Genomic DNA, 16,513 nt, shown 5'->3' on the forward strand with positions numbered 1-16,513 from the left:
ATACTGCTAGTGGGGGTGTAAATTGTTATAGTCATTATGAAAATACTTCAAAAAATAAAAAATAGAACTACCATATAATCCAGAAATCCAACTTCTAGGTATGTATTTGAGTGGATAAAGGAGTACAGTATGGCTCACTCTTTGTGGCCTTTAATCCTAGCACTTGAAGAAGAGAGGCGGCAGGTCATCTGCGGTTACACAGTAAAACTACCCCCCTCCTTCCCCCCCAACAAATATACATGCACACATTCACATCTATTTTGCTATTAAAACAATCTCACCATCGACAATGACATGGGTGAGCCACAGGGAAGTATAAGTAAAATATATAAAAATACTGTATAATTTCAGTTATATGTGGAGTCTTGAAAATTTGAATCCACATAACACGGTGGAATGCCAGGGCCTAGAGGCAGGAGCAACTGCAAAATGCTGGTTACATCATGTAAACTTAAATGATTAGGTAGTTGGGGCTGCATGTATAGCTTGAGCTATCTTCTGCCTAGAATGCATGGTGTTCAATCCCCAACACAAGCACCCCCCCACACATACAGAACGATAAGTTCTTAAGATTTAATGTATAGCAGTGGTGACTATGCCATATTGTATACTGGAAAATTGCTATGATGACACTTAAGGTTCTTCCCACAAAAAGGCTATCACAATGGCTCAGTGGGTAAAGAAATGCATAAACCTGGAAACGTGAGTTCAGTATCCAGAACCCTGAAAAGGTAGAAATGGAAAACTGACTTCAGAGTTTGCCCCTGACCTCTAGAAGTATGCTATGGTAATGTACCCATGTACATGTACACAAATATGCATGCTTATATATAATAAGAAATTTTATACAAAAATTTGAAGGTGATTATTTGACTTACTACATTATATACTTTAAAATGTAACATCTGGTAATTATACATTTAAAAAGCTGAAAAAAGTTAAGTTACCAAACAAAATCTAAATCTCTAGACTGATAGGAACATGAGAATAAAAGCCTCCTAATAACCTGAGTTTGATCCCTGGGACACACATGGTAGAAGATATTCCCACAAGTTATCCTCTGGCTTCTACATTCATCCTGTAGCACAAGATAAATAACCACAGCAGATACCATCTGATGCCAAGCCAAGGCTGTGATGGAAGGAGAGGGCTACTTTACCTCTTCTACAAGACCTACAACCCTGTCTAACCTTAGAAAACAGCTGACAATCCCCAACAGAACGATATTCTTCAAACTAACTGGAAGTGTTTCAAAGTTTCGGATTATGAAAAAAAGAGAAGTTTAACAACTGTGACAGAGTTGGGGAGATGAGGGAAACACAGCGACTAAAGCCAATGTGAGATCTGGAATGGAATTCTGGAACTGAAACTTGCACAGTAAAATAAATCTGGTGAAATGAAAACAGACCATATGAGTTAACATTTTACCAAGATTAATTTCTTGGTTTTGACAAATTTTCACTGGCTATGTTAACATTTGGAGACTCCAGTAAAGGGCATACAAAAATTCTTGGTACTGTCTTTGCAAATTTTCTGTAAATTTAAAATTATTCTAAAACTTTATTAAAAATAAAAAGTATACAAATGACTACAAGCCTATCTCATTTAGCCTAAATCTGTAGTGGCCTAGAAAGCACCATGCTGTCTGATGGCCCCCTACTGATGCTCATCTACTGTGTGTGTTCAATAAAAGAAAGACCTAAACCAAAGGTAAACAAGATGCTCAGAACTGTCTGAAAAACTACCAAAAATGCTGATTCCAAGGATACATCAGAAAGACTTCTGAATCACTCGAGACAGTAGTCGGAAATTGATATTTTAAAATACATCCTATATAGTTTTGAGGATTAGTCAGGTTTAGAAGTCTTAGAACAGACAACAGACTCTCTTATTAATAGTCAAATAGTAATATTTATTCATTAAAACTACATAATTGTAATTAAAGACTAGATTCAGCTATGAATTGCAATAAAAGTAAAATTTCAAGAGTAAGCCTACCATTTCAAAAAATAGCTTTCAACTGACAGCAATTTTGCTCCTTAAAGGACATCAGGCAATGTCTAAAAACATTTTGTTGCTGTTGCTACAACTTAAGAAATTAGTATCTAGTGAACAGAAGTCAAGAGTGCTGTTCAGCATTGTATTACACACAGGCCAGTCCTACCCAGGACAAAGAATTATCAGACTTAAGATGTCAGTGGTGCCAAAGTCAAGAAATCCTGCCTGAGAATGGACATTGTTCACTGTAAAATAGGGCCCAGTGCAACCTTTTGGAATATTAGCACTGAGTCTGTTTGCTATTCCATATGAACTCACTACAGGACAGCTTGGATTCTCCTAAAAAATCTTGGGGACTTTCAGAATAAAATAGGTAATTTTTTAAAAGGTTTGATTTTTTTTTTATAGTTTGTGTGTATGTGTGTTTTGCGTGCATATATGTCTGTGGACCATGTGGGGTCTGAGGACCCCAAAAGAGAGCATGGGATGGTAGGAACTAAAATTATAGCCAATTGTTAAACACTACATGAGACTAAAACCTGGGTCCCCTGGCTCTTAACCACTGAGCCATTACTCCAACACTTCAAATTCTTGTTTTGAAAAAAAATCCCACATTATAAAAACACTGAAAGAACAGCTAAATATTCATCTTATTGTTTGAGGCCAGCCTGGTTGGTCTACAGAGTGAGTTCTAGGACATCCAGGGCTACACGGAGATGATCTTTTCTCCATTCCCTGCTCCTCTATTTGACCTTGTATTTCCTCCCATGAGTGTTTTGTTCTCCCTTCTAAGAAGGACTGAGGCATCCACATTCTGGCCTTCCTTTCTTTGAGCTTCATATGGTCTATGAATTGTTTCTTGGTATTCAGAGCTTTCTAGGTCTAGTATACGCTTATCTTACCTTCAACTATAGTTACCAAGAGTCAAAATCTGGCCACAGAGGTTTTCTTTATTTTATATTTATTTGTTTGTTTATTTTTTGTAGCTGTAGATGTATGGGGGCACTCATGACAAGGCATGCTTATGGAAGTCAGAAGGCAACTTCTCTCCTTCTTCCATGTGGGACCCAGGAGCTGAACTCAGGTCATCAAGCTTGGTGACAAGTGCTTTTACTCACTGAGTCATTTTGCTGGCCCTATAAACATGCTTGTTATCTTATAAGAATGTCTTGTATTTTGGACTTGGTTCATTGTTTCCTTATGTTGTCATTTAATTTACTTTCTTTTCTATCTTGGTTCATTCATGACAATGATGTAAAAAAGAAAATCCCTGTCTCCAGATTTCAAAAAGAAGAGAACAAGCAAAGACAAAAGAGAAAAGAGGCAGGAGGCAGAAAATAAGAGGTAGCCTAATCCTAATGCACCCTCCCCTCTTCTGGAAAGAGTCTCAAGCAGTCAAATGTGGCCCCGAACCATGGCTGAGGATGGCCTTGAACTCCCAAATACCTCTTGCCTCTCCCTCCCAAGCACAAGTGTGCACCACTTCACTCATTCCTAGCCTTTTCCACAGGTGCATTTATGCCTTTTGATGCATTATCTTAATTACCCTTTTGTGGGGTTTATTTATTTTTATTAGAAATCGAATCCAAGTCCTCAACACACTAGGCAGTCTTACCACCGAGTATACTCCCATTCTTCTTTTCCATGGTCAAAGTGTCCCCCAATTCTGCCAATGCAAACTCCTCCAAGCTGGCTCTTTTGACTTGATATGACTACATCTGTCTTTTGAGTACTTCCTGTAGGCTTGTACTTCCTTTTAAAAACTTATTTGTATAGCATTTATTTCCTGAAATTCTTATAACATCTGCTCACTGATTTTTGTTCTACTTTTGGTAGCATTTCACTATTACCATATGAAATGTATTATTTAAAGGCAGACATTGTTTAGGTTGAAGTAATTGCACAATGCTTCTTTACTAATACTGTACAAATATAAAACCCTTGATTCAGATTATTGACTTCAACACTAATCCTCACACTTTATGATCCATTACAGTCCTCGCTCAATTCCATTTCTGAAAGTTGACAAGAGTTTCAAGGTTCATTTTCAAGATTTCATTTGAATGTCCTATGTCAAAGTATATTCTAAGGTAGACTCAAGCGCTGGATTGGAGTAAGTCTTTCCATTACTATAATAACTGTAAAAGGATATGAAATATTGTGCTAACACTTAATAGCCCAATTACACACAACATTACTGATTAAAATTATCCTAACAGTCCTCCAATGCTTTTTTCATATACAATTTTACAGTTCCTTTTAATTTATTTATATATAAAGAAACACACATGCAGATGTGCCCTCTCTGTAGGGTGTACCTAATTAGCATTGCATATTGCTATTCATATCAGCTTGGAGCCTCGAGCAAGCAAACAATGTCCCTACTCCCAACAGACAGATAATACTTTGGTCTCCAGAGTCAGTACACCTTTAAGAAAATACAGGCAAACAGCAACCCTTCAGCAAGGCATACATACACTGTAGCTCCTCTCTTATGTACATTTCTTCAACAGCTGAAATTTACTGGTGACATTCACTCACTAAAAACATTCTACTTTTTTCCTGGGAAGTTAATTATATGAAAACAGAAACTATTGGTTTGTATTTCTTCTTTTTCAGATTGTTGAAAGTTTATCAAGTGCTTTGCAACAAAACAAAGGTACAATAGTAATAAAATAAAGGTAAAATAATATAGAAATCTGACTGGTTTAAGTACTAAACACAGAGCAGGAAGAGAAAAATTGAAAAAAAAGAAAAGAGAAAGAAAAGGCAACGTGGAAGGAAGAGAAAATGGTAAGATGGTCAGTCAGGAAAATAACCACAAAAGCACCCTGATCATTCAGAAAATACCTTTGTTTAGAAGAAGTAAAAAGTCTGATGCCTTTTCCCGGAATATCCTTTGAGCATCTTCGGTTTTCAGTGTCATTTCCTTTGTCTGCACTAGGGAAAAGCCTTTCCCAACCATCTGTGGAGAATAATATTTTATTTAGATTTTCAAATGAACTTCTGGTATGAAAACAAGGTTTTGATACTTCAGCATTTTTCGGCAGATAATGCAACACAACATTCTGACTTCTGCTTTGGTTCTGACTAATTCAGACTCTGGTGTACTTTCTTTACTACAAGTCCTAAACAGAAACTTAATTTAATAATACAGCAAATATTCAGGAAAAAATACCATAGTTCATTACAATCAACATAATCTGTTAGATATAATAAAGATGTTATAGTAAAGTGGAAAAAAATTACCTAATGTTAAGCTTAAAATCCACCATATCAATTTGTATAGCAATAGTGCAAGAATGCTAGACTACACTTATGGAGGCACTGACTATGTACATGAAGTTTTCTGAACTTTATACATATATTTTTGTGTATATATATATATGTGTATATATATATTTATAATATATTTAACCTCTCATAAGATGGATAATACGACCATCTTCCTTGTAGAAATAACTAAGAAATGACACGGTTAAGAAACCTGTCCATGGTAATATAGTTATTTTAATTCAAGTTAATCTGATGGTGAATTAAATAATTCTTTTTAGGTCAAATGATTGTAGAATATGCCTGTAATTCCAGCACTCAGGAGGCAGAGGCAAGTGCATCTCTGAGTCCAAGGCCAGGCTGGTCTATAGAAATGAGTTCCAGAAACCCTGTCTCAAAAGACCCAAAAGAATTCTTTTTTTAAAAAATCAGTTAGCTATATATTTTTTCAAATTTGTACTTACTTGATTATGAATATTTTCCAACCTATTCTATAAAGTCAGTCAATACTCATAATATTTCATGCTGTGGTTCATTACTGAATATCATACCATCAAATTGAATCAAAGTCAAGTCCTATTTCACAAAAATAAACTACATCGACATTGTTGCTAGATGGTAAGTATAAAGTTATTTAAAATCTCAGAAACAATCTCACCACCACTTTCTAATGTTGAAGACATTTTATAGTCAGATATGGAAACTGAAAAAAATATCCTTAAACAGTTAGGGATATTCCTGCTTATAACCCTAGCACCCAGTAGACAAAGGTAGGAGAACCAACAGTTTAAGGTCATTTTTGGCTACATACCTAGCTCAAGGCCAACATGGGCTGTATAAGACATTTTCTTGAAAATATGATTAATTAAAATACCATTATCTAAAACAAAACGGGAACTATGAAGCTGTATCTATTTTAATATTTTCACTGAAGACATTTAGAGACTCCTTTACATAAAAATTCTATTTCTGAAGATTTGTAAACTGTGGTAACTAATCAAATTCAACTATAAAATATACTTAAATAATTCAAACCTTGTTTACCTAACTTATCCTGTACATAAATGGGACTCATAAAAGCAAACAAGTAATTTTGGTGGTGAGAAAATCAAGTCTTGGTAACTTCCTTTAACTCCGTATGCATTGTGCTTCTGCTTTAGAGAGCTAGTTGTGCTAGCCTTTAGAGAGCGTCCTGCCTTCTCAAGTTCATACTCCTTAGCTCACACAACCATGTACTGAGTTTGTAAAACAATACAAAATGCACTTTATGATAATCCTCAGCAAACCAGAGTTGGTAATTGCATCTCCAAGCTGACCTAATGTAGCTGTGCAGTGAGACAAACTTAAACTCAATCATGGACGAGCCAACATATTCAAGTCTCACTGCTCACTTGCCAGTATTATGCTATATAAAAAGAAAGTTTATATTAACTTATAGGGAAAACAACAAAAGAAAAATAACAGCCATGGAACCAAAAAAGTCAACATCAAATGGAAAACTCCGGGACCCATGTGCATTTTTTCCCTTCCCAATTAAACATGGGAATTAACCTATAAAATCTATGAACAGGGAACTTGACCAACCATGGGACTGCCAAGTGCACTCTATGGGAGTCATCTTTAGCCTATTCCAAAATTACCATTTTAAATAAGGATATGCTTTACAGCCTACACTACCAACTTTTTAGGTGGGTAGGTGGAAGGAGCCTCCCCACATTTTAAATCTGTAATGATGTCACTTAAAAAAATAAAGTTTTACAATAAAAATGTGTAGGTCTTTTACTATTCTGCAAGCTTTGATACTTTCCATATGTAAGTTTCATTTTCAATTTCTCTCTCTCTTGTACCCTCTTCCTTTTTCTCCCATGTGTGAACCAATTAAATTAGTTCATAGGGCTTACTTAGAGTGTAGTTGAGGCGTTACTTACAGGAAGGAACACTGGTGACCTCTAAACTACTTCATGCTTAGTCATTTATCCCTTAATATTGTGCTTTCTGAACTAGACAGTTCTAACCAAAGCACCTCTAGTTTAGAAGCCTCCTGAGTCTCAATATGTGGGGTCACATGCCTATACCTCCCATCCATCAGTTTTCTGTTTCAGGGTTAATACACCAGCAGCCTGCAGGGATGAATCCCAGCTCCACTGTTTACCAGCTAGCTGAGTGACCTTTGCCAAGTTACTTATCCTGTCTATGGTTCATAGGGTTTTTTTTTTTAAAGGAGTGTGTTAATTCATGTAAATCATTTTTAACAGTGCCTGACACAGTAAAAGTGCATAGCTAATACTATGTAAGAGTAAGCTACTATTATTAGTAGTGTAGGATTTTTGCATTCTAGAAGGATATTTAAAGAATAGCACTCTTCTAAGCTATATTTTTTGCAAAGGCCACCATGTCAAACATCAGATACCAAAGGTCAAAAGGTTCAAAACATTCATAACTCATAAATAAAAGACTGGGTTGATAGTGTTTTTTCTTTACATACATTAACTTATCTGTATATCCACTCCCAGTTATCTACCAAAGGAGTTTAAGTTCAATGATCAATATTTTAAAAATAATATATAATGAAAATTCACCATACAAAAGAAATTTGCCATGCAACCTAATGAAGATATTTACTTCTCAGATATTGAATTAACGTTGTGACTAGATATAGTGAAAAGGCTACAAGCATATGTTTTTCCATTTTATAAAACTTACAGAATGATTCTTATCATACTGTCATAACAAAAGAAAACATCAACGTCTGAAGCCAAACACAATGGTTTAAGCCACTGGGTCACAGAGACAGAAGGATTGTGGGAAGTTCAAGATACAGCCTGGTCTACATAATTAAGTTTCAGGCTAGGTATGGCTACACAGAGAGACCCTGAATCAAAAAAATCCAATAATGAATAAAGTATCAAAGTCTTAAAATTATACTTTAGGTTCTACAGTTTTAAAACTTCTGCCTCAAATATACTTTGTGGAGTTCAGACATGGATTCTCTGAGATATTCATTTTTATTTTTTGTCAAGAAAAATCATTCCTTTTGGTGTATTTCAACTTTACAACAACCCCTTCAGAAAGAAACTTACTAATCCACTTCTAGAAGCTTGATTTTTAAGTTTAAATAGATTTTATTGGATAAATCCTGATCAATGCATCTTCTTACTGGCTCACCTACCAACAAAGGGACTACTGCTCCTGAAGCCTTAACTGTTCACCCCTCAAATGTTTTTTCAAAGGAAAGCTGCTGTGCATTAACTCTTCTCTACTTAATGAACTCACTGAAAGCCACTGCTCATAAGTGTTAGAGCTTTTGACAGTCCAATCCCCATCTTATTCATATTATTGAGTCTATATTAGATTCTATCCTGGCCTCCTATCAATGGCAATGGGGACAAGAGTGTGGATATGGATGGGGCTGTGATGTGCATTGTCACAGCAGGGTCTAAATGTATTAAGTGTCATTTACAACCAATTAAAACCCCAAAAAGGGGCTGGAGAGATAGCTCAGCAGTTAAGAGCACTGACTGCTCTTCCAGAGGTCCTGAGTTCAATTCCCAGCAACCACATGGTGGCTCACAACCATCTGTAATGGGATCTGATGCCGTCTTCTGGTGTGTCTGAAGACACCTACGGTATATTCACATACATTAAATAAATAAACCTTTTTTAAAAACTCCAAAGAAATTTCCTCAGTAAGCCATTAGAAAAGGCCATGCTTCAATATGCAGTGCTGTTGAGTGTGCTGCGTGGAAATTGTTGATGATGAAGAATGACAGTTCTTGAGGCAGAGAATTGTATCTATATGCCTTCATTTTAAACATCAACTATGTTCAATTACTTCTAAGTTGCAACTGATTATGAAGCATGCAAGCAGAGATGGAAAGCAAACATGCCTCATATAGTGAATGAAATATGGTAACAGCGTGACACATATAATTGGTGTTAATGAATGCTTACTGATTCCAACTAGGATGAAAAGTTTTCGGGATTTTTGAAGACCAAGTGATCTGCTTCTAAGGCAAGCCTTGTGGAGATAAGGAGTTGGGGGGAACTAACTTCAGGCCTGCCGGTATTTCTAGTAATAAATTTGAAAACAAGAAAACCTAGAAAGTCTCCAAAGTAGCATGGTCCTATGTAGCTATTCTCTTTCTCCTTACCTCATCAATTAGTTTCCTGGCATTTGCAGTTGTATAATCATCAGCAAATAATACCACGAGACATGATTCATCACTGTGTTTCTGTCTCTGGCCCCGGGATACAGGGACGATGCTTCTATTGGCATCCGTGGAAATTCGCACAGCTTTGAATTCTTCAGTCGCTGGAAGAGGAACATAGTCTTGAACCACGGCATTTTCTGGCAGAAGGTTCCAGTTGAGCTCTCCTGACACAGGTGTAAAGTCATGAACATGACTCCATATGTTATTGAAGATGCTGAGGCCTGCATCTTTGAACTGGGCTGCCAATTCAGGGTAGTACCATTGAAAACAGCCAAACTTGATGTTTGTGGAAGATTCAATAATGGGTTGAGTAGCACAGCACAAAAAGACTTCCAACTTTCTACAGTCCCTCACACGAAACTGTTGGCAAGCCAGTGTGCACTTGCAATCTCTACAATTTCGGAAAAACACACTGCCTTTCACTGGTCCCAAAAAAATCACACAGTTAGTGCAGTCATCAATGGTAACGGTAGCTGAGTGATCAAAAATATAGATATTACAGTTCTCACAGTCTTGAATGACAAATTGTTGTCCCACCACTTTTCCAGGTAAGCGACCTACTGTTTCATCCTTCAGTCCACTAAACATGTAATCTTTTGGATCAACCTGCAGAAACAAGACACATTACCTTGATTATTGTTAACATTATTCACCAAAACTAAATAAGTACCTATGGGATGCCAGGTACAGTTAGTTGTCAAAGCTAAAACTTAAGTTCCTTGGCCTCACTGTATAGGAAGTTCTTTGTTTGTTTTCAGTAAATGAAAAGCATGAGTGAGGAAAGCAGGAAAGAAACCAAAGTTCCAGTACACACTCACCAAGTGCTATGTATATCGCATGGATCCTGTTTCAACCATTTCAACTGTAAACATGCATTTTTGAGGCAACTGGGAATAGTCACACATATCTAACACAAAGCCTGTTAGATAACCTTAAGGGCTTTTATTTTTCCATTTTTCTAAGTGTGATAATGGCAGTAAGGTTACAAGAGCGGTCAATTTACCAATCTTAAATAATCTAAAGTTCCTAACCTTGGTTAATATATAACTACCCCCTAGGAAATGCATCCACTCTTTCTACTATCAAATTTCATTCTTGGGCATGAGAACCTAAAGGGAAGGCCATGTGACACTATGACTTGGGTCTTCCTGTGAGTTAACCCAGGTGGTATATGGTCACAGCTACTATCAATAGTCTTTGGCCTATTTGGAATCAGTATAACCACAAAATTAATATGGAGCGCAAGGTAAAGAATAAATTTTTAAAAAACAAATATTTTAATGGAAGTAGATATGTAAGCCAAACATGGGGTATGTACCTGCAATCCCTGCACTTGGCGAGCTGAGGCAGGAAGATTACACAGCAGGCACTCAAATCCAGTCAGGGCTACAGAAAGAGTCTGTTTCAAATACAACTCCAAAAAAACACTGCTAGGAAATTAAAGCCTATATCCTCTGCATCTATCCTAATCAGGACATACTAATTCAGGCTAGGATATAACTCGGTATTAAAATGTAGGTTTAGAATGTACATGGTCTTGGATCCATCCCTGTAACTGAAAATTAACTGCTAAAAATATAGACACATGCTATTTCAGCTTTCTGATGATTTGCTTTTCCTTTGCTTCAATTTTAAAATTTATATTTCTTTTAAAAATCTTAAATTGAATATATTTCTTTACCCTACAACAAAATGATATTTGGGTCTAAGTTTCTAAGTCCTGAGATTTTCATACACCACAGACAATGGAAGAATCTAAAGACACATAAGCCTTGATATGTTGGTATTTACATTTTAATCAGACATTGAATGAGCTATTCATCCAGTGTAATTTTTCAAATTGTGCTATCCTGTTAAGTATTATAAACTTTGCCCCATATAAGCTTTTAAATAATAATATCTAGAGTATGTCACTTTTTTATTATAACTGTGCTATCTATCAAAATATAGTCAGAAAACTAGTGATGGAGTGTGTTTAGCATGCTTGAGGCTCTGAGTCTGATTATCAACACACACACACACACACACACACAGAGAGAGAGAGAGAGAGAGAGAGAGAGAGAGAGGAGAGAGTGAGAGAGAGAGAGAGAGAGAGGGGAGAGAGAGAGAGAGAGAGAGAGAGAGAGAGAGAGAGAGAGAGAGGGAGAGAGGGAGAGAGGGAGAGAGGGAGAGAGGGAGAGAGGGAGAGAGAGAGAGAGAGAGAGAGAGAGAGAGAGAGAGAGAGAGAGAGAGAGAGAGGAGAGAGGGAGAGAGAGAGAGAGAGAGGAGAGAGAGGAGAGAGGGAGAGAGGGAGAGAGGGAGAGAGGGAGAGAGAGAGAGAGAGAGAGAGAGAGAGAGAGAGAGAGAGATTGAGAGAGAGAGAGAGAGAGAGCTCAAAAGTCAAGTCTGGCAGTTTAAAAACAGCTGAAAATGTATTATAAATCTACTGAAACTATCTTAACCATTTATGAATATAAATATTTACATGCAAAACTATGTACTAAAAACAGGTTTCTACAGATACAGTACTTTGTCTATTTACAAAGTAACATATAAGCATGTTCATCATTAATAAAGTAGCTTAAAGTGACTTCCATCATACACAATATTATATTTATCTTGCTTTACACAATGTCCTAGAATTAGCTTAGCACTGGTCTATAGCATAAGGCAACGAGAGGTCTTTTTTTCTAGCCTCGGTTTTTGTCACCTATGAGCAACATGATCTTGAAAAAGGTCACTCTACCTTTCTGGATCTTTAGTTAGTCTATTAACACTTGAATGGACCCAAAATGAACCAGACACTATTTTAGGCTCCAAAAGGGAAGTAACATATACCTAAAGAAACCATTTAAACAACAGGACCACGTGGTAAGAGGTGCTGAGAATATTTTAGAAATCCAGAAAAGGGAAACATAGAGGACAACCCAAGACTTAGTGTACAAAGTTAGAATGAAAAAGTTGGAGTTTACTGGAAGGATTGGGAAAGAAAGACAGTACAAGACAAAGGTAACACATTGACCAAGGCAAAATTTTCCAGTCGTCAGGAAGAAAATGGAAAGAGACCTGGTATTTCCAAAGATACTAGAGTGAAACTACACAATTAGGCAGGGGTCCTGGTATAAAGTTTGGAAGCTATCTATGAACAGAAGCCACAGAACAATTTAAATATGCTAAATTTACATTTCAGAAGATTAATAAAAATATGGGGGTTGGAGAGATGGCTCATTGGTTAAGAACACTTGCTCTTTCAGATTTGAGTTTTTTCTAGCACCTACATTAGATGGCTCACAACCAAGCATCTGCAACTCTAGCTGCAGGGGTTCTACTGGTCTCTCCTGCAGGCACCTGCACTCACACAGGTGCATATACACAAAAATAAAACTAAAATAGCTTAAAAGGAATATGGAAATATGGAGTGTGAATCTGAGAGGCTTAGACAGAATGGACTGAAGTAGTTAGACGGGACGGGAAGGATGGGATCATTTGAGAAGTGTTGAGAAAATTAAATCAACAGGTAGGCTAAATAAAGCAGGAAGATTGTCATTTTGAGGCCAGCTAAGGCTGTACAATGAGACCAACCAACAAACAAAAGGCAAACATATCTAAGAGACTGTGGTATTGCTCAATTGTACAGTGCTTGCCTAACATCCACAAAGCCCTTGGTTGTATTCCTAACACCTCCAAATCAAGAAAACTAAAATATCAAATAAAATCCAAGGAATGTTTTCTAACACTACTTCTCTCAATTACTTACAGGTAAAAACAAAACAAACAAACAAAAACCCAAATTAAAATCTAAAAATACAGGATTGGGGAGATGGTTTAGTTGGTAATGCACATGCATATCAAATAAACAGGCTGTTGCAGGAAAATCTCCAGCTCAGATACAACCTGCATTAAATAGCAAGACCCTACCTCAAACAAACAAAATCAAATCAAAAGAGCCTCAGGAGACAAAAAAAAAAGATCTAACTTAGGGACCTGAGTTGCAGTTATATAAAAAGTTGGATGTGGTGGAATATACACGTCACCACAATAGTACTGCAGAATCAATTACAGGCAGAGCCTTGTAGCTCACTGGCCCACTGCCTAGTATATGTGGAGAATCCCAGGGTACTTGCTTGCCTCAAAAGACAGTGTGTGTGTGTGTGTGTGTGTGTGTGTGTGTGTGTGTGTGTGATGCCTAAGGAATGACACCTGAGGATGTTCTCTGGCTTCCAAAAGTACATACATGTGCATGTGTGCCCCCACACACATGTTCCTGCACATTCATATGTATGTACAAAAAAAACCCAGATAAAACTACAAATGAAGAAAACCTGAACCCACCCACAACAAGTAAGCTTGCACTACATATCTAACAAGAGTAAAATTACCTTGTCCATAAACACACACTGAAAAGAAAACTATAAATAAAATTGGGGGATTGGAGAGATGGTTCAGTAGTTGGGGTGCTTGTTGCTCCTTCGGAGGACCCAGGTTTGATTCCCAGCATCCACCTGCCAACTCACTGCTGTCCTGTAACTCCAGTTCCAGGGGATCCATCACCCTCCTTGGGTACCAGGAATGCATGTAGCTAGGTACAGTGGCACACACCTATAATCTTAGTGCTTAGAAGGCTTATGAAGAATAATCTCATGTTTTGAGGCAACCCCGAAAAAAAAAAAGGCTTGGAAATTTTAAAATAAAAGATAATTTACAAACATGCCATGGAATGTTAACTATATTTGCAATTAAATGCTAAAACAATCCACAAGAAAAGTTAAAATCACAGAAGAAATTAATAATTTAAACATTAAATATAATAAAGAACATCAAAGTCAAAACAAGTTTTAATAGACAAGCCAGTCAAGAGTGATTAAGATACAAGACAATACGGTACAATGAATGAAAATGAGGAAATGATTATAAACAGGTTCAACGCAGACTATCAGGTGCGGAGAGATGGCTTAGTAGTCAGGAGCACCTGCTGCTCTTCAAACAACCTGGGCTTAGTTCCCAGCACCCACATCAGACACCTCCAAATACCTGTAACTCTAGTTCCAGGGCTTCTGATACCTTCTTCTGTGGGTACTTGCATGCACATTGTGCACTTTCGTACACATAAAATTTACAAAATCAATAAACCACTAAAAACAGAAGATAAACAACTATATAACCATTTTAATCAACGAATCTTGGTTACCCCAGAATATAACCCAGACAATAATATAGGTATTATGTGAATAGTAACTAAATCTGATTAGCAAATACCTTTTTTGTTATGTGTATGGGTGTTTTGACTGCATATATGTGCCTGTGGAGGCTTGAAGAGTGTATCAGATCTCCTTGGAACTAGAGTTATGGATGGTTGTGAGTCACCATATGGGTGCTGGGAATCAAACTCAGGTCCTCAGAAGAACACCTAGTACTCTTAATGTGGTGCCATCTCTCCAACCCAATCACACAGTCTTGAACAGAACTTGAAACTTCTCCATATTCCATTCTCCACTCCATCTCCAATGAACTGGGATTCTGATGCTGATCAAGAACAAAAGAATAAAGCTTAGGATCTAGCCCAGTAAGAGCACTGGTCTAGTGTATGAAAGGTCAGAGTTCAATTCCCAACACTGAAAAAAAATGGGAACAAAATAGCACTCAGGGACATTCATTTAGGTCACTCTTCATGGCCAACTTCTGGTTAGGAAAAGAAAAGAACTATAGCGGGCAGAGGCACTACTTATAATAACTGCTGTAGGTCTTTCTTTCCTTTATGTATTCTCTTTTCTCCAATATCCCAAGTAAAGGGAGGCTGAGGTGGCCCTCCTCTGTAAAATGCCAGTACCAGGACATGGGATTATAGTTATAGTGTGGGCTAATGAGAGCCTGTTCTAGTTCTAGGCCTTAAAGTGAGAAAGAACATGAAGGGGTGGCTTAAGTCTGTTCTGCATTAAATTTTAGGGAGGAAAACAGTATTCTCTGATCATATTTTGCTTATCATCTTGGCACTGACACATTAATCGCAGTGGAGGTAGTGAGAGCAAAGGTGAATAGGTGAAGGGAAAAGACCACCAGGAGTTGACTGATTTCTAAAAAGCTGAATGGGCAAAAGGAGCCAGGTATGTGTGGTCCCACATTCAAACAACAACACCACATCATTAGTAGGAGTTAAGACTTCTTGTTCCAAGTAAAATCTGTTTGCTAAATCACTGAGCTGCTATTTTAATAGGCTTGAGTGTGCTGGGGACTTAATATTCACGTCACCCTCATTTTTAATGCTACTGGGGATTGAACCCTGGGTCTCATGTATGCTAGGCAAGTGCTCTACCACTGAGCTGTATCTCTAGCTGGTCTCCCCAAATTTCTATTTTGAAGCTCTAGCCTTTAATATCGTATTTGGAGGTGGAGCCTTTGGGAAATAATTAGAGGCCTTTATAATGGGATTACCAACCTTGTAAAATGTGGGGGGAAAAGAGAGTTCTGGAGCCAGAGAAAACATAGAGAAAAAGTCCTAAAAGAACACAGCAAAAATTCAGCCATCTACAGCCACGAGGACAGGCCCCACTAGACAATGAATGTGCTAGCATCCTGATCTTCTGAATCTTGGACTCTAGAACTTTGAGAAATAAACTTGCTGTTTAAGCCATCCAGAATGTGGCATTTGTTATGACAGCCTGGCCTAGCTGGCTCCAATGGAAAAAAACCCTTCATCTCTATCTTCACCAGCACTTTCTTCTAGGAGGGGTTGAGGGACATGACTGTGCTTACTTTCTGATGAAATCTTCTGAAGTCATCAATCCTGTAGGATTAGAACTCTACACTTATAAATCTTATGTAAGCTTATTTCTTTCTTTAGTGACCCTAACTCCAAATATAACCACGGGGGACTTAGGCCTTCAACAATTTTTGACTAATACCCATTCCATAACAGCTTCCAATACTGAGGAATTCAACGTAATCTACTATTCTTAGTTTCCCCCTAGACATCCATTTTTACTGGCTTTTAAGGATGAATTAATCCTGTAGCAAAAGATTCTATAGCTCACATTACAGTATAAAATTATTTGGAT

At 37.3% G+C, this 16,513-nt stretch overlaps 1 protein-coding gene across 2 annotated transcripts in view; it reads right to left on the minus strand.

Moving 5' to 3' along the window:
• The window catches only part of RP2 (RP2 activator of ARL3 GTPase), a 35,043-nt gene that overhangs the window by 13,767 nt on the left and 4,763 nt on the right, over nt 1-16,513 (minus strand). For both annotated transcript variants that reach the window (XM_080910933.1, XM_080910932.1), the window contains exons 2-3: nt 9,423-10,088; nt 4,849-4,963 (exon numbers count right to left, since the gene is read on the minus strand). In XM_080910933.1, the coding sequence (XP_080767059.1) occupies nt 4,849-4,963; nt 9,423-10,088 (781 nt within the window). The remainder of the gene's footprint in view (nt 1-4,848; nt 4,964-9,422; nt 10,089-16,513) is intronic.

This window comes from Micromys minutus (genome assembly GCF_963924665.1).
Source record: "Micromys minutus genome assembly, chromosome: X".
In the NCBI taxonomy this organism is placed as follows: Eukaryota; Metazoa; Chordata; class Mammalia; order Rodentia; family Muridae; genus Micromys; species Micromys minutus.